A 25,445-nucleotide genomic window follows, 5' to 3' on the forward strand; every position below is an offset into this window, starting at 1 on the left:
AATGAGGCCTCCAGTTACTTAAGAACTTTGAATTATTTAGCTCATTAAAGGATAGTACTATACCTTAAACTCAGATATGGCTGAATCTGTGCACTAGTTAAAATATAATATCATAACTGCACATAAAAAGATGTATTTATAGATAGTTTTTACAGTGTATGCATGTGTGTGTATATATTTTTTACTCACCAACAAACACAATGCAGACAATAGAAGGCAGCATAGAAATAGTGTTCTGAATATAAAAATGTTTTGTTTTCAATTTAGTAGAAAATGTGTAATTTGCATTTTGGCAGACTTACTGGTACTACTATACAAAACCAGGAAACAGGTCATGCAAAGGGGTAAAGAATATTCTTCAACATATATAAGGGAAAACAAAACTACCCAGTAGATTTGAGAATACTTTGCAATTAATGGGAAAAGCATACAAAAGACAACATAAAATACAGAAATTGTTTAGTTTTCTTATTTTATACCTGGTTGTACCCTAGTACAGATGATGAGTTTTATTTTGATGCTCAACAAAAAATGAAAATAAAGTCTTTCTTCTCTTCCTTCCACAAATATTTTGTTAAACTCAACTGATTTCACAAGCACAGTGGTATAATGGCCACCAAAAGAAAAAAAAAAAAAGGTATTATGGACATACAATGTTATCAAAAAAATAAGCACACTCAAAAATATATTTTTCTTTCCCCTACTTACAATTATGTTTGTTAAAAAAACCAAAACTTTTACAGTATCAGTCCAACTGTTGGCTTTTCTAATAAACTTAGTAAGTACACTCCCTGTACATCCCGTTTCTCCTCAGCATTTAGCAGTCATTCTTATACACAAGGTAACGTCTCTGAAGGAATTCAACTAGTTTGTATTTTTAACAGATTAGGTATAGCTCTTTGTATTTCATCGGGTTGCTCATTCGGTTTTAGCTGCAACGCCTAACATGCTCCAAAACGTATTCAGGAAAGTGCAAGCTGCAGACCTGTAAGCCATCCAGCTTGCACGGCATCCTCGGATATTCATCTTCTTTCCATTTGTTTTCCTCTGGATCAAAGGTGAGAATTGAATCACTGTAATGACCATTGTAACAAAGGCCTCCAAGAACCATTATCTGTTTGTCCAGAACAGCTACACCGTGACCACTCCTACCAATTGGCATAGAAGCCAATATAGTCCATTGATCAGTATCTGGGTCATAAACCTCTGTAGAAGGACATCCTTGAGATTCAAAGGAGGCCCTCAGGATCACACAGACACCACCAAAGACATAAAGCTTACCATTGTAAGAAATCATTTTGTGAAAGCATCTTGCGTAATTCATTTTGCATTTGTTCTCCCAACAGTTAGTGACCACTTGAGTTCTCCTTGTTCGCTGCTCTACTGTCCCTTCTTTACTGGGATCAAACACACACACTTGCTTAGAAGTTGAAGATGATGTAATTCCACCAGTGATATACAACTTGTTACCAAGCACGGTCCCTTCGTGTCCGTATTTATTGACTGGATAGGGATCCACAAATTCCCATTTATCTTCAGTAATATCATACCGTTCGGTTGAGTAAAAGGTTTCGTCCCTGGTTCTCCCAGCCACTGCGTAAACATACCTCCCAATAACTCCAACAGCAAACTCAGAACGTGGAACAGACATGTCTGCCATTCGTAACCAAGTGTTCTGTCTTGGGTCATATCTAAACACTTTGGATGAAGCATGAAACTCACCATCAGGCCCCAGTTCTTCCCCACCTAACAGGAACACAAAGTTATTCACAATGGCAAGGCAGTCTGGTCGCAAAGGTACTTGAGGACCCTCTAGTTCCCACCAGACCCTTGGTTTGTGCAAGAGAAGAATTTTACTGTTTACCATACTGTGTCCTATCATTCCTCTAAATACTGCAGTCTGGGGTTTGGCAGAACGAATTTTGTTCGATTTCATTTCCATCAAAGGCTGTTGGTGAACGCTATGAAAGTAATTCATGGCTTGGTCAACCTCATGTCGCAGCTGCCGGGAGTATCGATAAAACTCTGATGTTTTTACCTATGAATACATTTAAAAGATATTAAAATTCTGACCAAGAGAAACAAACCAGAAAACCTAAATGACTACATGTCATTAGAAGATTATCTTACTTAGTGTCATTCAGGCAATCTTGAGAGCATTGGCATTTGTGCATGGAGGCTTAAGCTAATGTGCTTTTATCCAAAATTCAGAAGGCAATTTAGTGATTAACAGCAGCGATGAACATTTTCAGCAGAATACTCACATGCAGATTTTAAGCCAGAATTGGCACAACTGAAATCCCCAAGTCTAAAAATCATTATTCCTTCTCCCCAAAAAAGCCTTTATTCATCTCTGCTTAATCCATGAAGCGACCACATTAAAGATGCACTATCTTCCTGGTTTTGAAAAACATTCTACATACCCATTCTGTATTTACCAAGCACTACCCTGGTCTAATTCTCACAACCAAACCCAAGCAGGTATTCCCAAACGCTAGGCTCTGCTCACAGAGCCATTTAACTGGGGTGGGGTGGGAAGGGAGGGTACCCAAACCCCCTCCTTCAGAACATGTCATTGCACTAACCACTCGTCATGATGGTTACCTTATGGTTTCCCCTCTGTGAGTCTCCACCTGGCAACAAACGCCACAAGAGGAAAACATCTCAACCTATAATTCTTTTGGTTGTGCATTTATTGGGTAAATTGCAGAGGTAGGGTTGAACTTCCACTTCCCAAGTGAGACTTAGAACCTCTGAATTATCACAGAGTAGTGAAGTGCTCCTTCTTGGTGCTACCTCCATTTGAAAAGAGCTATCCCTGCTCAGTTTTACTGGACGAGAGGGCGGGGAGATTGTAAGAATTTACCTTTTCAGGACGCTCCCTACTATCTAAGCCAATTTAAGTTCCTGACACTGGTCCTGAGACAATACCAAAACACATTCCCGTCTTGAACATTTTAGTAAATCTAACTCCAGGCAGCTCTTGGGTCACCATGGGATTTTCTTCAAAAAGGCTTCTCTCTTCCTGTACAGTCTGGTCTAACACAGTATTCTGAATTACACTTCTGAAACAAATAAAAACCTGCTAGATATTGCCAAATCCACAAATCTTCTATCAGATTTGATCCTAAGTCCCAGTTTCTTTCACATAAAACTGGATTGCTTTCAAACACTCTGAATGCCTTTAGTTCCTACCAGCTCTATAAAAGAGAAGCAATGCTCTGAAAAAACGTCTGGTCACTCTGAAATTTCAAAGTGACCACAAGATAACATCAGAAGCGACTATTCCTCAATGAACAAAAGCCTGTACCACCACTTACCTAAGGGGTGGTGATGTGAGTTTTCATGTGTATGAAAAGGAATTTGGAAATGAATGTTCTTTATACCTTGTGAATATGTAGTTGCTTGTTCCATAAACATGTACCATTCAAAATTTTTTAGCTTTCTATTAATAATTTCTCTTCCTTGTATAGCAATGAAGACATTCTGCTGTCAGATAAGTATTTTTAAAAATCTTTTGAACTGTTATTACTGGATATGATTCACACAGACTTTGAGGTTGTTTTACACACCAGATTTTCAAAAAACCCTGAATAATAACCTACCACTGTAAACCACTGTATAGCTCAAGAGTTACAGTGATTTGACGTTTCATTTACACTTCTTCTTTCCTCCACTTTATTTTGACAAGTCCAACTTATCTTTGCTTGGAAAAAGAGGATAAGCCAAACTCTTCTGGGGAATAACGATGTATTTTGTTATTGCAAATAAAGAATATATCATACAAACACAGGAGATCTGCTCATATGGCATTTGTTAGAATAAACCATATAGCTTGACTGACTGAAAAGACTGAACATAAATTCCAGAAAACATGCTGGTGGAGGGGTGGCAGGGAGAACAGCAGCACAGAAAAATGGTAAAATATAGAAAGCCTTAAAGGTTACAAAAAATGAAACAGCAAGTTAAAGTAACAAATAATCAAGAATGGGTTACTTCATCCTTAAAAGTAACTTTCAAATTCTAAACAGCATGACTATTTCACCCATCCCTAAACGGGAGCTATCATTTTTGGAATTAAACAAAAAGATAAACGGTTTTTGTTTCACCTATATGCATTTCAAGTTTTCTTGGATGACTATGGAAGACAACAGGATCAACATGCCTACAACGTGAAGCGTGTCAGCAAAGCCTGGCACAGATGGAAAATGTTTTCTTTCCCCCTCAACATTTACAACTCTGTCTTTATATCTAGAAACTGAAATGCCAGCCAGAAACTGGAATTAAAATAAGTCTCATCTATCCTCACCACTCTACTCCTTCACATACCCTAAATCTCACCCCATGAGAGCTTGCAAAAGGAAACAAGGAATACCTAATTCCAGAGACAGAATCTCAAGACCAGGGAATCAATCTATCAGTAGTTCACTACTACTTATCTTGACAAAGGCACTAACATCAAAGCAAAGCCTCAATCTCGTACCTTAAACCACAAAGGCATCAAGAAGCAAATGCAACTACCAGTTATGAACAACTCTTTCAGACTGAAGTTCATGAGGAAGCTACCTACAAGCACAATCTTGAAGAGATGAATATGAAAATGTAAGTGCTAGGAATTCTTACAATATTCACAAAAAAAAAAACCCACCAAAGACCACCAAAACAAACACAAAAGAAAACAGCGTGTTAGACTACAAATTCTGGTAAGAAAAGGTAGTTGGAGGCTTCCTAGACTTTCCTGTTGAGGAAACAGCAGCGTCTCTAGCCTTCCACCTTTCAGCAGCACAACCTCTGCCATACAGGAACAGTACCTCCCCTGAGGCTCAAATGACGGTGGAAGATGAATGTTAGGATACGCCTATATGAAAGTACAGACCACTCGTGCGTGCTTGATGCAAATGAAGACAAAGCAAATGTAGGTCAGTATGCCCACCTTCACATTCACACACCGTCTGCGTGAAATCTTCCAGAATTATTTTAATGTCCTACTCTGCCCACAGTCTCCAAACACCTACACTTCTGAATAATTTTACAATACTCTTAATTACTTGTGTGTATAATCAAAAAAGAGAAGCATTAAAATTCAGATGTTCAGATATTAAAACACAACTGTAAGTTGTGCATATGTTTCAGTTTTAGGAGATTAAAGAACATGGCCCTCAGCAAGCGTTTTCTGGGAACTGCTGACACCCAAAATACGCTGAAGGAAATCCCTCAGCATTCAAAAGTAGGCTTTTGCCATTACCCATAAGTAGCAACAAGTAGTTAACCAACAAATATCTAGGTGCTTACCAACAGACCGATTTTCCTGTTAAGTTCAAATGAAGAAGCTCTAGAAGGAACATGCACCTATTTACCACATACTCAATGAGAGAGAATGCTCACAAGTTTCTGCAGAACATGCAAAACAGATGGAAATGTACACTAACTGTGAGGAACCCTGAAGAAAAACAAATGTGCATTCTTAAGAATACATCATCAACTCTGAATTGATAAAAAATACAAATGCTTCACAGCATTTTCAGTTTAAAGAAAAGATTGTTCTGTTATCTTAAGTTTAACTTCCTTACCAACTTATTTTAAAAAAGGAATTTAATCCAAGTGCTAAAGCTTTGCTCATGTGATTTCTTTTTACAATCTTTCCAATACTGCTCTTCAGTTTTCTGGACAAAACCTTCTTACAGAGGATCTGCTGGGACATAGTGCTAATGTAAGAGCTCCCCAAATAGCTCTCTCATGAGAACGGTCTCATTGTATCACCTACCAGTTACAGCAGTTCACAATTGGACTTTTAACTACACAGACAGGGAACAGCATAAACAAAACCAAATGTGTCATTCCATAAAAAAAGATTAAGAAAATAATTTAAAATATCCACCTCTCTACTCACTCCCTGGGTAGTCAACACCAAAACCACCAAGGCTTCACCAAAATCACCACCATCCCTCCAGCCATAGTAAACTCGAGCTTGAACACATTTTCTCTTCTTCATTTTGAATCAGTGAAACACTCAGTAAAAACTGCTGGCTTCCCAAATTAACGCAGCTATTAATCATTGCTTATTTTTCTGCTGTATTGCAATGCATGCCTTTCTGGTTGCAGCAGCTATGCAACTTTCAGAATTTTCCATCTATATTCTATGAAAAAGTAAAGTCATTAGTTTCTAATTTGAAAAGTCATTCCCACAAAAGACCAGGTGTATCCCACGCTATATTCATCATCCCCCCCCGCCCCCTTAAAACAATTAAGCAAATTAATAAGCTGCAGGAAGAGCAGTGAAATGCAAGGCCAATGTTCTCTATCACAAGTTTGCCTTCAGTAAATAGCTTGCTTTTTTTTTTTTTTTTTCATACAATCATTTCCAGATAGCACTCTGTTTTTATTTTTGTTACTTCAGCTTCTAGGAAAAAGCTTTCAAAACCAGAAAGAAAGGCTACTTTTGAAGTGCCCAAGCCAAACATGTATTATTTGTACACCTGGTAACTAAATCTTAACATGTTATTATATGGGGTAGATCCCAGCTTCGTTCCTTCTGCAGAACTGGTAAAAAACCCAGAAAAATCTGGATGGCTCATAATGTGACTCTATCATCTCTAGCCACATAAACACAGAACTATTCCAAAGGTTATATAATTGTGCTTACTTAAGTTTTCTAAAACTGCCAATTCTGAATGGGTAAGTCAACTAGTAGGAATACAGAATCTACACTATACCTTTTCAATGCATGATGGCACCTGTATTTGACTTCTAGAGAGCAAATTCTTCCTTTGACCTCCAAAAAATGGTATTTTACTAGAGATTAAGCTGAATCAAAACTAAAGATCTGTCAATCCTACTAACTAGGATCCTTATTATTTTCATATCTACTTATCTCTGGCCATATTCTAAGCACAACTACAAGCCTGTCAATAAACATTACCAAACACTTATTCCAAATCAAAATTTAGTCAAATAGAAAAAGTCACATATATATCTCTAAAACAGCAGCAACCAAATTCACTTTGCAACCAAACATCAGTATACATAGCATCGGACAAGCTGCTGTACTTCCTTTCCCTTTTTCTAGCATGGGTCATTACTTAGTTACACCCCATGGCCAGTACGAAACCTGGTCAGTACCAGTAAGGGCTTCAAAGGGCTATTCTGCAAGCACTACAAATCACTTGCTGTTTTTCAGCCTAACCATAGAAAGAGAAGTCAACATAGCCTCTGTGCAGCAAGCACAATGCCCTCAAATTGAGTATTTTGCCGTTCCTGTTTAGAAACTAGCAAGAGAAATTATCACAATCAAGCTGGAATCTAACTCAAATCTAGTATCTCAAATCAGAGTGGAGCCAACAACCCATGTGCTAAAATTGAGATGCTCAGCATGTAACAAATACTGCTAGCAAATATGTTCAAGTCAGTAATAACCTTTAGACATAACAACATCATGTGCAGCAGCTATTTAAGGTAAGAGGGGCCACTAACCACATCCACTAACCTCATACACTAGACACTTAATTCTAAACTTCACCACATGAAGCTGTAGAAGTAGACACACATGAATTACCAGACACGGAGGGAAAATAGGGGGAAAAAAAATTAAACACATTTATCAAAGGTAAAGTCATAATGACAGAAAATTACAATGACATCTTCTCAAAAGCTACTACTTTCTAGACACAGGAAAGCACATACTCAGTGTGATATTCATCCCACCTCTAAAGCAGAAGCTGATGCACCTAGTGATTATGAAGCTCCTGATTTAAGCTGGGAATTCATAAATCAGTATGGGCTAGTCATAACAAACCCTACAGACTGGACATCCAAAAAAACCTTTCGATTTTAGGGACAGAAACAACATTTCAATCAGAGTAGTACACCAAAACTAAAGGGAGCTTAAACATGTATATGAAGTATATGAAGTGAAAATCACGACAAGATGGGGTCACTTCCAATAACAGAGATGAACTTAACGATCTAGAAGAAATGCCCCCTAACTTTTACCTCCAACCTTTCTCAGAGTCATGGATATGTTTCAAGCAAAGGAAAGTGCAATATGGATAGAACTCATCCTTCTCCCCATACACTTTGCCTGTATTTTCTAACTATTCCCCAAATCCTTACTTCGTTTATCTTTCCATTTTCCCTCATACATCTACACGTATTTTAAGGGCTGAGGAACAGAAGGAGTATCTATTCATACTTCAGGAGCAGTTTTTCCAGGACAGTATAGAGTAAGCAAACAGGCTGCACCTCCACTTTTGCGCACTCCAAATGCACGTCAGCCTCAAAGTGTAAATCTTGAGTCGCTCATCATTTCATTTTTTAAAGGACAAGCCATCCCACTCAGATTGTAAATCTCTTCCAAAAAATGATGTAAGAAATAGAGTGGCTTAAGAGGTCAAAAGTATCCTTACTGTGAGTTGCAAAGTTAAGTTATGTAAGTTATTTATATACTACAATGACAGGCATCTCAGAAACGTGCATTGCATTTCTACACACAAAGATTACATAAGAGTACACAGGACAAGCCAGCCAGCGTATAGCGAATACAGAGTTCGCTGAACCGTAAGAGTCAACCTCAGATTGTATTTGGTACATTCACGCAGACATGGAGTATGTGCTGCCTTCACTAAAAGGATGAATTCTGTTTGTGGATCTCCAAAAAAAAAAAAAACAACCCAAACCAAACAGTTTTACCAGTAGATTCCCCCTTGTACACACGGAAGACAAATCTCTGGTTACTTCCAGAACAGTTAACAAACATGTCTTTTTATTAAAAAAAAAAAAAAGCAAGCGTAGCCTATATTTTGTTTAGCTCCAACTGCAGTTGTCCTTTGTCACTTGCCATGCTGGATCACTCAATGCTCTCTAGCCAAGGCAAAACACAAACACATTCCTAGCTGCAGCAATAAATGACATACTTATTTAGCTGTGCTTCCCTCTGCTGAGCCGTTCCACTCCAGAACCTGCACTGGCAAAAGGTATTCACAGATAAAGCTTTTACATGTGGGCATATAAAATGGGGCGCTGAAAATTACTTCTCTCCTTAAGTTGTACCTATCTGGCCATTTGGTAGCTGCCAAGACAAAACATGAGAAGCACTGTATGCAGGATTTATACCATTGATACCAACACCAGCTCCAGAAGCTATACCTAAATATAATGCTGAAGACCAACATATACTTTTCACTTGTGCTTTCAGAAATTTAACTGCAGACAGCAGTTATCCCAAAAACTCAAAGAGCTGAAGCAGACTCTTTCAGACAGACAAATTCTACCCTATTAGATTGACCTTAAGAATAGTCTGTGAATCCTATCAGGTTTCCTACTGAAAGGTTTAAACGATGGAATAATAAGGTAAAAGCATTATTAAAAACAAGACACTACATAATATCTTGCAGAGTTCAGCTCTTACTAGTTGGAAATGTTTTAACCCAATATAAACATTGCATTACTGTTCTAAAATACGTTTATGTATTTATTTTGTTTGTGTCTATAGGCTAACATAGGACCATAAATATACTTGATGTATTATTACTTCCTCTACTCAATTCACACACACACAAAATCCAAAATATAAAAACTCACTAGTCTCTGAAGTAATTAATAGCTTTTATAATTTAAAATACAAATAAGCATAAGCATTACTGCTTAAATGATCCAGTAGCCCTTAAAACCACCAAGAACAATACAACCTTATCTGTATATTCCCTAGATACCAAAGTAAAAACTATATGGAAAATTCATTTGTAAACAGCCCAACAAAGGTCTTAACTCCTGTTAATTCACTGAAAAGTGAAAACCAAGTTAAAGTTGTATCTCATCACACAGGACTAACATTGTTAATAAAAAAAAAAGCACAGTTTAAGTGATTTCTAACCTGAACACCCTTACTGTTACTAGCCTGCGAGATGGCTGCTTACAAAGTTTTGTAATTCGCTACCATTGACAAACACTCGAGAGGTTCTCAGGAACTAGAAAACATTTTTTTTTTGTCTATTCCTCAACAAAACAGTAGGAAAAATGCAAGTTCTCTTTTAACCTCTTAATACATACAATAATCAGTTGAATTTTAGATCACCTGTTACAAAGATTCCTCTGATATTTAAAGTAAATCATTACATTTCACACCGTCAATAACTTTCGATTGCATTATGTGCCTTGTGTAGAATCAAATGGACATGTAACTTTGCAGGATCAGGGCTTACTTCCAACTGCTGTGTAACAGCACAAGCACTGAAGATTCAACACCACCACCATCCTGCAGATTTAACAGCAGATGCCAGTTTTCATTTGTAAATAAAAAAATCTGTACTTAAACCACGTAAAATCTACAGTCAGTATGTTTTGATAATATTGATAACAATTACCATGACATACTGTATGCAGCTCTAAAACCTCTGCAAAGCAAGAAGCAACCTGTGGAAAACAGGAAGAATGACTGAAATAAAATACGGTCACTGGTATCGAGTTTTAAAATGTCCTTTCCATACAAAGTCACTTAAAAACACGTATTGCAAACCTACCTGTTCTCCAGCCACTGTACATGCTATTAACTAATAATCAGATGACAATACTTTTAGATGTTTTCCTTCTAGGAGTTTATTGGAAAAATAAATACTATCTTTTTGTTCCTCCTAACAGGTTTGGGAATCTTACCTATTCAATGGCATGCTGCCCTAGCTAAATGATGAATCCTGTCTATTGCTTTTCAAATGCACCAACCTTCTCAAAAACACTGGATGGTGTCATCAAACAAAACCTGATGTTCTGAATGATGGTGTCCGTATGCCTCCAGCGTCTTCTATCATGGCGCAGCCAGGCCTGAACAGCTTCATACAGCTCTATCTCTGGAAACCTGCTCAGATGATCATTATCCAAGTACGACATGAGCTTCTCAAAGCTCAGATATGAAAGGAAGTCAGGTCTGGACATGAGTGGCACAAAATTCTCTAGCAGAAAGGAGTCCAATTTTTCCCTGACTCCTTCGATGTTTACACCAAAATCATCCAGAAGTCTCATTATTTCTGCACAGTTTTCTAAGCAGATTTTAGCCAAGAGAAAAGAGCAGCAAAATTTTACCACCTCTATAAGCTGGACATACATGGCAGCCTGAAGGATTTCATGAACAGTGTTCATACTCAGTTCAATAGTTCCATAGTACATGAATTGGAGGACATGACTGAAGCCTGTAGCTGTCAGACCTTTCAAATGTATTTTGTCCTGATCTCGTTCTCGCATATCAGCTGTGAACATAATCCTGAAGTAATCACTCTGGGTGGCAAGCAGTGCTTTATGGGCCTGAAATTGGTGGTCTTCAATGACAAGTGTGACATCAAGAAGCAATCCCTCCTCATACAGTGCTCTGAATCCAGCAGAGACACTGGTGTCATGGATGGAGGAGCTAAACCCTTCCACGTCCCCTGCCATGAATCACCTGGGGGGAAGAAAAAATAAATAAATAAAAATAAAAATAAATTGTTATTTCTAATAACATATCACAAGCCCTTCCTGACCAGATAAATCCTAACTGAGATTGCTTTTATTAAGACTTAAAAGTCTCCACCATCCTTTTCGTTCTCTCTTCAGCTGAAAAAACAACTTAAGAAACAACTTAAACCACAAACTTTAAATACTTCTCCCCCCGGAATAGTCTCACTTTAAAGAAAGGGTAATGAACAAGAATAACTATTCAAAACTGCCGAAGTGATTCCTCACTCCAGGCTGCTCAGTGGTCAGATAGTGAATGCACAATGCTAAAAAGGTTGTCATAGTTTTCTGCCTCTCCCCCCTAATCTTTCTAAAGAATTTATCTCAGAGGAGCAATGAAACACCCACTCTTGAATATCAAAGGCTGCAGAAAAGAAGCCAGACTTCCTTGACTTCAGAAACAAGCTCTAGTAGATCTGTACAAGGTACAACCTAAATAAAATTTAGTCTTTTTAAAAAGATATGTCAATTTACTCAAAAGTTATTTCTAGGAAACCAAACATTTTCAGAGATACTATTTAAGTTAGTGTGTTTCTGTAACAACATAATCTCTTTCTGGCCTTTTCTGCTTCTTACTACAGGGATTAATTAGGTGATGAGACTTACAAAGTACAAAATACTAAGGCAATAGCAAGCACTGACAAGATTAGGTCCCAATATTATTAATATTCTGTACACAGGGTTTAGCAAAGCTTAATTGCTTATTAAGCACTTGAACATTTGCAGATGCAGTGTTACTTACGTGCAAGCTATAGTCAAGCTTTGAATAAATCAAAAAGAAATTAAAGACTAGCAGGACCCTACCATGTTCAAGTAAGGAAGATAAATATTGAATAAAAATCTGTATCAAAAACCTATTCAAAACCCAGGAATTTCTCAAAAGCTTGCTCAGCTACCTTGGGTTCAGTTAGGGTGAAGTTGCACAAGGCAGCTCGAACCAGTCTAACAATTTATCACTAGTCAAAGGGCAACAGTGCACTCTATTCTCCCTCTGTGTCCTGACTGTGGGCCCTCAGCTCCTGCTGCCTACTTTGATACATTTCTGGGGCTCATCGGGCTACTCTAGAAAGCAAATTCAACTCATAAACCTGACAGAAAACTAAATCAAGGGCAGGGGGGGGAACACGACAGGGGATGGACAACTGACAACAATGACGCAAACACAACCACCCTCCAGCACACACAAAACCTCAAAACCAGAGAACTTTCTGCTTCTAGTGAGCTGACTTCCGACTTGACACTGCAGGGCTTATGGCACGAGAACCAGCCTGATGCAGAGGGCAGGACATCACACGTGAGCAGGAACAGGGAAAAAAAGAGCGACTTCTCCCTCTTTTGGCATTAATCAGCTACCAGAATTGGTTCAGCTATTTTTGTTTCACTTTATTCCACCTTAAATTACAATGCAACGTTCACTCGGTTATTTGTGTATTTAACCCTGAAATTCCTCTAACAATTAAAGTTGTTAATGTTTTGGTACTGGTAACCTACACGAAAAGCTAAGCTACACCACCACATTAAAAAAACTGATTTTCAACGTTTTAGAGCTTTTACAGCTGTATATGGACCCAGAAGTGACTCTAGGTTGGCCCAGGTTTCACAACTTCAGAGAGCAGTTATCACATTACTCCCACTTCTCAAGCACCACATCCTGACTGCTGCCATTGTAACTGGAATGTATTTTATTAGACTCCATCAACGGATAATCATCTCCCCTCCTTAATTCATCAGCACATATCCTAGAAAACAAAACTGGAAATACTCTTTTGTCTATGCAAAACTAAAATGGTGAGTGGGTGTTTGTAGCCACACCTCGTGGAATTAGCACCGCTCCCACACTGTTGAAGCCTGCTGACAGGTTCTGTGCACAATAGAGTCAATGCCAGGAGTGTTCATGACAATTAAGGCCTTATGACAAAATTCAAATTCCTGTAAGTAAGAGTGGCAGCAAGAGAACAAAGCTGGCAATCCAGTTGCTTTCTCACCAGTATCCATGATAGCACACTCCCCTCAATGTCACTGAAGACAGAAAGAAAATGCAAACTGCTCTGGAGCTTCATATTGTGAGTCCCTTATTCCTGAACACAGCACATATCTACCAAAAAGAAAAACTACCATCAAACCTTCTTAGTTGTTGCCAATTCTTACACAAGAGCAGACAAGGAGAGAATTACTTTACTCTTACCATCTCAAAAAGAAGATACAAACTGAAGTGGAAGCATAAAGCCTGACTTTATAGGATTTTGCTTTCTAATTGGATTTCTGATATAAAATAAAAAGCTAACCACTAATAGTAGCTTTTTTTCTTCTCTCACTAGAGCACTTGTACCTCCTCCCCTCCCACCCCCAGTTCTTTGATGTTTAATAATAGCTGAGCTCATACTTAAGTCTTTCCTATTTAAGAGATTTAATGGTCACTTGCCTTTAAATGGGCCACCCATTTTCATAAAATATACAGCAACTTGAAACAATTATTTCTCAGTTTTGTTTTAAATTGTCCAAGAGGTCCAAAGGTACTAGGATTCTCAGGCACTACAACTGTGTAAGTTACATTTCTTTCAGAGACCAACTAAGACACATGGCTCAGTTTCAATTCCAAGATCAATGGAAAAACCGGGACAGGACAGTTGGAATTGGCAAATGTGAGATGAGAACAGAATAACACACAATACATGGGGAAAAAAAAAAAGTCAGAAATGAAGCAATGTTCCCCAGGTGATTGAAGTAACACATATTAATCTGAAAATAATGAGATCTCCCATCACACAGGTTCATGCAGGCGGCAATCTCACAGGAGGAATTTCTTCAAAGCAGTACATACATTACTGTGTATGTGAACACAGAAAAACCATACCAGTGAGCTCTAAACACATACTAGGGTCTTTCCACTTAACTTGAGAAAGACTGGAGTGCTGTGTCCAGCCCTGGGGTCCCTGGCATAAGACAGGCATGGACCTGCTCAAGCGGGTCCAGAGGAGGGCCACAGAGATGTCCAGGGGGCTGGAGCACCTCCCCTATGAGGACAGGCTGAGAGAGTTGGGGTTGTTCAGCCTGGAGAAGAGAAGGCTCCGGGGAGACCTTAGAGCGGCCTTCCAGTGCTTAAAGGGGGCCTGCAGGAAAGGTGGGGAGGGACTCTTGATCAGGGAGGGTAGTGATGGGATGAGGGGTAATGGCTTTAAACTGAAAGAGGGGAGATTTAGGTTAGGTGTAAGGAAGAAGTTCTTCACCGTGAGGGTGATGAGGCACTGGCACAGGCTGCCCAGAGAAGCTGTGGCTGCCCCCTCCCTGGCAGTGTTCAAGGCCAGGCTGGATGGGGCTTGGAACAGCCTGGTCTGGTGGAAGCTGTCCCTGCCCATGGCAGGGGATTTGGAACTAGAGGATCTTTAAGGTCCCTTCCAACCCAAACCATTCTGTGATTCTATAATTACATTATAGGTACTCTTCAAATAAAAGGAGAGAAATTAACTTTTGCATAGGACAGCTTTAAAAGGCCTCTTCCACCACCCTCAAAGAAGTAAAAAGGAAAAGCTGGCAAGTGAAGGTAAGCAGAGACAAATGGTAGAGAGTAAATGCACTAAATCCAGAGGAACACTTCCAGTGTTCCTTTTAAGGATCAAAACAAATTAAAAAAATACACAGAACCCCAAAACCAGCATCAGTGAGAGTCCTGGACAACTGGTTCTAGGTGGCTCTGCTGAGTGGGGGGACCACATGACCTCCAGAGGTCCCTTCCAGCCTCAACTAGCCTGTGATTCTGTGATCAAGTCACTTTTACATAGAGACTGCACTGATTTTTTTGTGACAATACTTTTAATTCTGATTAAACAGAAACAAGACACATGCCAAAAAAAAAAAAAAGAAAAAAAAAATCACATATAGGCTACTGCCCTTCAAATTTTAAACCTCTTAAAAAAATCAGGTGGAAGTAATCACCAAAATACATTAAAAAAAACCCCCTGCATTTAGAAAACACGTTTTAGGGTTTCAATTTTCACATCTCCCTAAAAGTGGCTATTCCGTAAAAATATATTAAAATGAGAAGTCAGCCACAAAACTCTAGAATGGTAACAAAGTGGTCAACAGTAATATTATTATTTCAGAATATTTTTAAAATGTGGGGGTTTAAGTCACTTAATCCTTCTTTTCACATCCCTGCTTATATTATTTTTAGAAAATCTATAGTTTTCAATCTCAAAATATTTTTCCTCCCAAACATCAGACAGCATTAATAGATTATTTAAGACAAAACCAGTAAGACTTCTCCATAACACCGTCTAAAGAAGCTTCAAAATTCTATGAGTGAAAAGCAAAAGACTACTTGTCTTCCTGCATTAAATAAAAGGAGTAAATACCCTTTATTTTGGCATAAAGCCATACACACTATCAGCAGATATATTTCTGTTTACAACACAAAAATGTATCGGCCAGTGCAACCACACAAGGGAGTTAAAACAGCACAGAAACTGAGAAGCTAGACAGTTAAATGCGCATTATGATCAACTGCTAAAAATCTTCGTTTCTCTAGCTGATACCCTCAGTCAAAAGCAAATAGCAACGTGGTAGTTCAAATATTAAAAAAGCAACACAAAATACTCTCAAATGAAGTCATTTTTCTGAAGCATAGCTATGCCATTCCTCCCACACATACACTTGCAATCTTAGATGTAATTCTACGCACTATTCAAATGCTGCAGCTTATTTCCCAGAGGAGAAAAACATAATGATTTTTTCTCCATCTTTTCAATAAAAATGCAAAATTCAGAGTTAGATTTTCTGCACACATGCAAATCACAATAGCATGCTTAATCCTAAACCAGACATGTAGCCTACAGTGGTCTATAAGAAAACTGGAACAAAAAATTGCAACATATAAACAATAAAGGGAAAAAAAAATAATCTAAGTTGACGTTCTGCATTGTTCTGCACATACTAGAGCTGATCAGTATAATGCAGCACAGGAAGCAAGACTCTCTGCTGAAAAGCCAAAAGAGAAATATGCTTAACCTTATTAGCTTTTCCTGACATTTCTTCCTCTTTTAGCACATAATGCATTAGAGAGACTACTCTGCTGTGACTGTAAGAGCACTTACTTGGAACACTGATTTCTCATCTTTATTCTGCAGCTGTAATAAAAGTCTGAAAACCCTGTTCCAGACTGCTTTTTCTTGCTCTACAAGAACCTTCTTTCCTCAGGGTGTCTGAGGCTCTTAGTCACAAGCGGAAGAAATGCGGAGTCTAAATGCACAGACTACTGAGAAGGAAGTTATGGAATACCTGCTTTTGGCTCGTGCCCTGCCTGATTTAAAAATCTATCCAAAAGCAGCACTTCCCGAAAAAGTGCCCTTTAAATAAGTGTGTTTATGTAACATGTAAGCTTATGTGCACTCTCTAGGGATAGAGATCTATTGTTCTAGGAAAGTATTGGCAACACCAACTCTAGCACACCAATTGAAAGGCAGATTTCTGCTCTCCTTTACTGCTGCTGTTCCTTAATAACTCATTTGAGATGCTGAGACAGAACCAGCAAGTTCCTTTGTTTATAGTTTATGAAGTACTTGCTCATTCTACTCACCTCAGAAATTCTCAGAAAGCACTTATGTGAACACAACTGAACAACAAATTTTCACGTAATAAACCACTGTATCCATGAGTTACACGAAAAGATATTTCACCAGACAAACAGAAAAATACTTTTGTTACACAATGAACTAAAACAGAGCTTAAAATCCAATAATCTGTTCAATTTATCCCATTCCTTTCATCCAAACACATGTGTTTAAACACGAATTTTAAAGCCATTACATATGCTTTATTTAGTGAGGTGCATAGCAAAGACCGCTTTGAGCGGAATTCTTTGACACTAGTTTTGTCAAAACACTTTCCTGCACAAATAGGACGTTTCTCCATAGCCAAATGTTGTACACACGTATGAAAATACAACACACACAGGCATTTGCACATGCAAGCAAAACACTTAAGAATTGAGCCTCTGAATGCAGTGTACGGCAATGAGTGAGAATGCAATGAGTGTATAAATATACACTTGCACAGTATAAATACTTTATCCGTCAAATTAACATGGTTTAACACTAAAACCATTTAACCTTGTCTCAACCACCATTTTTCATGATAATTCCCTACTAACAGCAACAGGACTGACAAAAAAGTGAGATAGATCAATAACCAGTGGATATTGAAACTTGCCATTGCTACAACAACTGCAAATGTAGGAAACAAAAACACACACCAAGTTTTCATGTGTTTTATCTAAAATCCTTTATAATTAACATGCTAAGTTTGGGAAACAATTAATCTTAAACACATTGATAGGTTCACATTAAAGGTTTCACCGAATCCGTGCTGAGAATTACAAAAGCACTGGGTCACTTTAGAAGCAAGGAGTTAGGAGCTTACCAATCACTGCCAGTCAAGGGAACCAGACTGCCAGAACTCTAGAAATCAAAACTTGGGTACTCCTCAAAACTGTCCACACTGCATGAAGAATTTTAGGAGCACGCATCTGACCATGACAGCTCCTCTTACAAGCTCTTACCCATGTTGCTATCTCTGAGCGATCTGCATCAGTTCATTACAACAGCGGCACTTTTGTAACAACACATCAGTTGTCTCTGAGGTCATTATGGTTATGCTAGAAGCATTATCAGAACTGGTTATAACCAAACATACTAAAACTCAGCATGGATCGTGTCAGCTCAGCATGGTCACGCATCGCTCTGTAAGTATGCTAGAACCCTGCTGAGTAGTCTCTAGCTACCTCCATAGAGTACAGTACTAGGAGAGAGTGTTTTGTTCCGCTTTCTTTTTGAGAAACCTCTAACTGAAGCAGATGCGTTGGTGCTCTCAGATGCACATATCTATAACGGATCGGTTTCTCAGCTCATATTACTCTCTGTTCCTAAAAACTTATACTATAAGCCAATTTATGTCTTCCTGCACAGAAGGATCCAACCGTTACAAGTATACACACACACACACACACAAAAGACCGGAACCATTTTGTCTTAAAATACTGTTGAAGAGTACAGTTTTCACATATGTTCAATTCAGATGAATACTAATCAAACACGTCAGAAACTTCCCATTTTACACCACTAGCCATCAGAGAACAAAAATATGCTCCCCAGCTCAGCCCTTAAATCAAACTTTACAATGACTATCTAAAGGATTCTGATGAAAGTACCTGCTTGACATGCCTTTTAAGACCACCAGACATAAGCATCAGCTGTAGTGACTTGACCAGTTTAACTTCATCGAACTGAATCTAAACTCAACTTCTGTCTCATGAATTAACATCAACGAGATACATGTTTCTTACTGTATCAGTCCATTATGTGGATGGTGAAACTGCAGTTCACCAACATTAAGATCGTTTAAACCATTTGGCTAAAAGACCATTGCACCACTGCACCTGTACAGAAAAACATGCTCCCGAAAGCAGAGCAAGCTCAGCTCAATGCTCTTCCAATTACACTTACTGATATCACAAGAGATGCCCTGCATAAAATACTTTTAATGTATCAGTAAGACTGAGAATTGTCTTTAAGCAGAAAAATTTGTATCACTAATACCTAAGAGTTAAATGACGGTCGTGTTGAAAACTACAGATTTGCAACTGCTCTCAAAGTGGACAGGACTTCTCTATTCCAAGTGCCAACACTCCTTATACATATATATATATTTGTGGCTTCTGTAGTGATTAATTTTTCCAAATGTAAGAAAAAAAAATATGAATAAAGATTTTCTCATTGTGAAGATATTTATTGAGAAAACCATGATGTATTTTATACAGAAAAGTAGCAAGTTAAGTATTTCTTAGTAGCAAAAATCTAATCCTACTTTTCTGGACTCGTCACATACATTTTTAGCATAATAAAAAGGTAATAACCTACAAGCAGTATTTAAATCATATTAGTAAAAATAATTTTAATCTAAATTAAGGTAGTTGAAACACCCTTTATAATTGCCTTCTTGTTATTATCTGTATATTTATTGCCAATGCTTTTAGCATCTTCTGAGAAAATTAATGACTTTTGTTCAAGACACAGAGCTTTTGACCTCATTGCCAAATATCAACTTCATTTGTCAGAAAGACAGAAATCTCAAATATATTAAATTTCTACAAATTTCTCCCAAATTGGCAACTAGATAAATGAAAAAGGTCCGGTGTCTCCAGCACGAGCTCAACAGTTACCTGTTCTGCTTCACTTGCTGAAAGGCAAATCAACACATGTGTAGATCCCAACCAGCCATAGGGTATAATTAGGGAAAGTGAAAGGAGATGAGTGACAGTGGGAAAGTTTATAGGACATGTGGTAGAAATTAAACACGTTGGCTAGGTGTTGGAAGCAAAAAGACAGAAAGGATGTTGGCACATAGCGGTATGCTGAGGGGATCAGTGTGAACTGGGGGAATAGTGGTGAAGGAGCTGGGTTATTATCTTAGGGACGAGCATACACGACAAAGAAGTCAAGAGGAAGCCAGACTTCAGCAGTTTTGCCCTGTTATCCAGTAACAGCTTTATGGTTCCCCTATTCTTCTTCTAAAGGAAGAGGGGAAGAAAAAAAAAAAAAAACCACCAAAACCCAACAAACAAAACCTAAACCCAAGCAAAGAACAAAAAAAGCAAGAACTTTAAATTTTCAAACGGCATCTACATATCTACCAGACAGGTCAAAGCTTCAGTACCAACCCTGGGAGGTAATCTACTCGTTCAGTCCCACAGACACTTTTTTCTCTCCCAGTGTCGCTGATGGTGAAATAGCCATTTTCAGGACAGGAACCCAGATGACCTACTTCAGCTCGTCCGCCCGACGCGTTCAGCACTACTCCGCCCCGAGCAAAAGCTCACAGGCCGAGCTCCCTGACGAACGGAGTTACGGACCTGCTGCCGCAGGCGCCCAGCTCGAGGCTGCGGCCGCCCCGCAACCCCCCGCAAGGCTTTCACGGCGTCCTCCCGCCCGCCCGCCCAGCACGGCCCGGCCCGGCCCGGCCATGCCATGTCCGCCGCCCCGCTACAGCCCGCCTCCCCCCGCCGCCACCCCCGGCGCCCCTGGGCCACCGCCACCGCCTGCCTGGGCCGGCGCAGCCAGAGGAGGAGAGTCCCTGAAAGCCAAGAGGGGGCCCGGACCGCCCTCGGTAGTGACGGGCAGCGGCGGAAGGGCCCGGGGGACGCCGGCGGCGGCCTCACCTACCTCTCGGCAGCGGCGGCACTGAAGACGCGGCTCCTCCCGCTGGACCGGCGGAGAGGGGAGCTTCTGTGTAACATAAAGCCGGGGGCGGCGGAGGGAGGCGCCGGGGGGCTGAAGAGAGGGGCAATGGCTGAGGCAAAGCCGGGAAGAGGAGGAGGCGGAGGAGAAGAAGGAGGAGGAGGAGGAGGAAGGGGGGATCCTGGGCTCCCTCCTCCCCGCGGTTCGTGCTCAGGGGGAGGTGGGGAGCCGCCCCGCGCCGCCCGAGCACCGGCGCTCCCGGCCCTGCCTGGCCTGGCCTGACCCCCGGGGTCCCTGCCGCTCCCGCCCGCCCCCCGCCGCTCACACTTGTTTACCTTCTGCGCTGCCTACCGCGGCCGCAGGCGCCATCTTCCCCCGCGACAGGCACCCCGCGCCGGCCGTCACTTCCGTCGCCACCTGCGGTCCCGGCGGAGGGCGGGTGGGCGCCTACCCGGGGCGGCAAACCCTCACCGCCGCGCTCCCGCCTCGGCGCGGCCCCGCACCCGGCGGCGCGCCCTGTCCCACCGGCACCTCCCGGCCCCTCGCAGTGTCAGCCAGAGGCCGGGCCGGCCCTGCCACCGCCGGGAGACCGGGCACGCCCCCGGGAGAGGAGTCCCTTACCGGAGCCTAGCGGAGGCCTGCGGGCTGGGAAAGCGGCACCAACAATCAGCATCTGCCTCTGGCTCGGGAGGACGCTCACCCACAGGCGTCCGCGTTTGGGGGCTCGAGGTTGTGTCGTTCTCTTCCACCCCTCTGCCCCCAGGCCGGGTCCCGCCGCGAACCACGGCCCCTCTCCTCAAGGCTCCCGCCGCTCCCGGTTTGCTCGGGCAGCAGCCCTGCGGGGATGCCGTGCCTCAACCCACCCCGGGCCACGGCAACCCCTGCTAGGAGCCCGCCCCACTCCTGCCCTGACACCCGGCCAGCTGCAGGGGCTGCGGCCGATCCCAGCTCCCTTCTCACCCCAGGCAGCCCCCCCAGCCGGCCTGAGAACCAGGACACTGGGGCCCGCCGGTGGGTCGGGGACACCGGCGCTCGGCGGAGCTGCCCTTGAGCAACCACCCACACGCAGCTCGTCGGGAACAGCAGCCCAGCGTGGGGCAAATGGGGCTTCGCCTTAGCACAAACGTCACCCCCTTGCTTTCTCTATCTTGCCTTTGCCCGGCAAACTCCAGCCCTGTTGTACGAGGTGAACTACAAGGACCTTTGGTTTGCCGCCACCGCCACCCCCAAACCATTCCCTAGCTGCTACGTACCATCCTGTCACCTTCTATGTCACTCACTGCTTTAAATAGCAGGCCACACGCTGCCATCCTCTCCGTTTATTGCTGTTCCCATCCCCTTCACTGCCTATTTTCAGTCTCTCGTTACCACCCCCACACCCCAATTTATAAAACCAGAGCGCACCCCCTCTATAGCTGCCACCCTCGAGCCGCACGTCTTTCCCACCTTTCACAGCCTCACACAATGAACCAGCCCTGCCATGCGCTGCTTCACAAAAGACTTCCCACTGCTATCCCTGCTCTGCTCCGCCGCCCCCCTACTGCTCCCTCACGGCCCACCCGTTCCACGCTACCATCAACCTGCTCCCATTCACGCCGCCATCCCAACGGCCCGACCCTCTCTCTGCTCAGCAAACTCACACTATTCCACCGCTTACTCGTGCGGTAAATTTGCCCCATCTCCCCAGTCACTGTTTAAAAACCTGTTACTTGTGCGCTTACGGTGAAACCACCGATCTTTCCGTACCAACTCTGCCAAGGCAGCGACTGTTCCTGCCGCCTACGTCTCAAAGGAAAGACATTCTCTCCCTTATTCACAGGATAGGTCTCCTGCTGCACGTACCCACTCACGTCTCATGCTTCAGCAAAGAAAAACTGGAGTAGAAAGCTCCTCGTACACAGAAATGATACAAACAAAACCTCGTGCATCCTTCTGCCCTCCTCACACTTCCGACCTTCACGGGTCAGCGAGGGCAGAAAAACCTGAGCAGGATGGTTTGGGTTTTACCTGACTGTCATTTTGCTGTTGGCAGTTTGTGGCAAGCTGAGGCGTAAGATGATCTTCAGGTGTCTCCTACGCACTGCCACAGAACAGGACCTCAAACCTAGCCGAAGAAAAAACAACAAACCAACAGCTTTGACATACTTATTCTCAGCATTTAAAAGCACAACCCCCCCATCCCCTTTTCCTTTACAATTTGCCTCCACCGAAAAATCAAAATCATGTTAGTAATGCCCCAATTCTAATCTCCTAAATAAAAATGAGAGACTGTTAAATTTGGGCCCTCGACAACGACCAGCAGTATCAACGTTACCTCAGCCAATATTAATTTACACAGAGATTTGGGCTGACCCCTCTGATTCAGGCATCTGTACAAAGGCAGTTACTAAGTAGCTCCCACTGGCTTACATGAGACAATTGTAATGAATAAAATTCTGGGCATGTGTTTTTGAGTTACATTAATACACTATTTAGCATTTAATTTGAATAATTTTCAACTTTATTTAATTTGTACATGTATGTATAATATACTTGACAACTCCTAGAAATGTTTTTACTTTAATTAGACATTTGCAGTCTTTCGATTTCTCTGCTTTTTCTTCGTACTACAAATATTTCCCAATACAGCGACTCGAAGTAACAAAACCATCTCAGAACACGTAAAATGTAGAATTGCATTGTTACAACAGGAGCAACAATTTGTGTATTTTTTTTCCAGATTCCTGACAGGGTTCATAGCAAAGATTACACCCTTTCCAAAGGCTGCTGCAAATGTGACAAAAACTGTTTCCATACTGTTACACTGTATTGCATTATTGCATAATTTAAATGTCTGAGTAACTACAGAGTCTAGTATTTTCACTTTGTTTTCACAAAAGAGCGATTACACACGCCTGGACATCGAGGCAACTACAACCAAGTGTTGCATCGTGTTCCCACTGTACTTTGTGTCTCGGTCATAAGCATCTATTGTTTTTCCCAGAAGTGAGATATCTTATATCAAATTGAAAACAGCATGTGACCTGACAAAAATTAATTTTCCAGACTAACGTGCAGAATTACTGGGTCGCAAGACAAAACATTTTGTCATTGGCAACGCCACTACGCAATCTGACGTGTTCCTTACCATGTTCAGATTCATTTCTTCACAACAAGAATGACGGCAATGTACTTGCTCTAGGTACAGCCAGCAGGACGCACTCCTAACTCTTGTATGGGGAAAGAATGGAAATAGCAGTATCTGCAGCAGCGGGAGGTTACCAGCACTGTTTCACCAGGCATACCAGTTTCACACACATTTCCATCATCGCATTGCAATCACATGGCTGTCTGCACCAAACCTGTTTTTCTGACCCAAGCAGTCAGCCAGGCAAAATCTGAGAACTGCCACGTTTTCCAGCAGGCAAAGCCACTGTTGATGAATGTGCACGTATTTGACATCACCAGTTACTGACACTGAAATCTGTTTCTCTGATCATAGAAGAAATCCTATCAGTAGCAACATCCACTATGCCTTTAATAAGTCTCCATGAAGGAGAAGTCAACTTGATTTCCCATGGGGAAGGGCTGTGAATTTGGCCTTTAGTCTCTGCTGAACCTCTAAATTGGCTCTCCTCACTGATCAGGGATTTTAGTCGATTTTTTTATGGCGCTTATGCTGTACCCAACTCTGAAAACAGCATGCATTTGGAGGGGTTTATAATTGTTTGGTATAAAAGATTTAAGCTGCTCATATCGTGGGGCAGAGCCTTATATCCTAACACTAACTGTCTTCCCTAACACTAAATACTCAGCCTACAGAAGACAGTAACAAAAGAAAGGTTGAAATTCAAAATCGTATCGGGCTGATGGCCAGCAGATACGTATAGTGACTGATTTACTGTTCAAGCCAATAAGCTGATCAGACATCAGACACACTCATTCCCAGCACCCACAAGCACATCTTGTTTCAATGTTATCCCCATCTTCCTTTCTGCATCACGCCTGCTCGCTGCTCCAAATAACCCTACACTGCCGTGCCGTTACACACGTCAGACATAAAACCATAAACACAGAACGAATCTCGGGGGTTTTAGTGTACCTTTCAACCAAACTTGGTCCCCGTCCCGATCCCCCTACCGAGGCAACGCCAGTATTTACACACGGAGGACACACGGCACAAGCACAGAGCGGCCGCGGGCCCAGCCGGCCTATCGTGAAGACAAAAGACAGCAATACTCAGAAGCCCGCATTTCCCACGCATGTGTTCCTGCAGCAGCAACCGAAAGCTGCCTGACACCCCCCCGCCCCCTCCCTCCCGGCGCAGTTCCACCAGCCCCCCCCCCCCCTCCCCCGGCCTCCCCTCAGCGGCCCCGCACCGCCCTCAGCCCACGACCGTTACCCGCCGGCAGGCGCAAGGCGCAGGCGCAGGGCGCCCTCCCGCCACCGCGGCCCCGCCCCGCGCATGCGCACGGGTCGCTTCCCTGGCGGCGCCGGCGCACGCGGAGGGGCTCCCGCGGCGGGCCCGGTTGCATCACCCGGCGTGAGGGCGACGGGGGTCCTTCTTGGGGCTGCCCCGCGCCGCGCCTGAGCCGCCTCCGCCGCCCGGCGGCGGGGCTGGTGGCGGCTCCGCGCCGCCCAGCGAGGCGTGTCCCCGATCCGGGCGTCTCCCCCGCGGCCGGCGGGTGACGGGCTGCGCGCCGGCGGCGGCGGTGCCGATCGGAGCTGGGGGTCAGGCGGCTGCCGGAGCCACCTCGCTTC

General features: G+C 42.2%; 1 protein-coding gene across 3 annotated transcripts; it reads right to left on the bottom strand.

The window, feature by feature from the left end:
* Positions 1 to 391: 391 nt before the first annotated feature.
* On the bottom strand, positions 392 to 25,107 carry KLHL15 (kelch like family member 15). 3 transcript variants are annotated; one of them, XM_086477304.1, is made up of 5 exons: positions 24,787 to 24,958; positions 23,833 to 23,914; positions 22,713 to 22,809; positions 10,714 to 11,425; positions 392 to 2,038 (listed from the first exon to the last, which is right to left on the bottom strand). In XM_086477304.1, the coding sequence occupies exons 4-5, from the start codon at positions 11,416 to 11,418 to the stop codon at positions 929 to 931; spliced, it is 1,815 nt and encodes a 604-aa protein (XP_086333430.1). In that variant the 5' UTR covers positions 11,419 to 11,425; positions 22,713 to 22,809; positions 23,833 to 23,914; positions 24,787 to 24,958; the 3' UTR covers positions 392 to 928. The 3 variants fall into 3 exon arrangements, with proteins under 3 accessions (XP_086333430.1, XP_086333437.1, XP_086333446.1); XM_086477311.1 differs by lacking the exons at positions 23,833 to 23,914; positions 24,787 to 24,958 and adding an exon at positions 25,087 to 25,107; XM_086477320.1 differs by lacking the exons at positions 22,713 to 22,809; positions 23,833 to 23,914; positions 24,787 to 24,958 and adding an exon at positions 20,691 to 20,710.
* Positions 25,108 to 25,445: the final 338 nt, after the last annotated feature.

The sequence above is a fragment of the Leptosomus discolor genome, chromosome 1, assembly GCF_034619465.1.
Source record: "Leptosomus discolor isolate bLepDis1 chromosome 1, bLepDis1.hap2, whole genome shotgun sequence".
NCBI lineage: Eukaryota > Metazoa > Chordata > Aves > Leptosomiformes > Leptosomidae > Leptosomus > Leptosomus discolor.

Excerpts from the sequence above, each read along its gene's own strand:
- KLHL15 (XM_086477311.1), bottom strand. The coding sequence starts at position 11,418 with ATGGCAGGGGACGTGGAAGGGTTTAGCTCCTCCATCCATGACACCAGT. Across the intron at positions 2,039-10,713 it reads CATCCAGTGTTTTTGAGAAG|GTAAAAACATCAGAGTTTTA; the intron begins GTTGGTGCATTT and ends ATGTATTCATAG.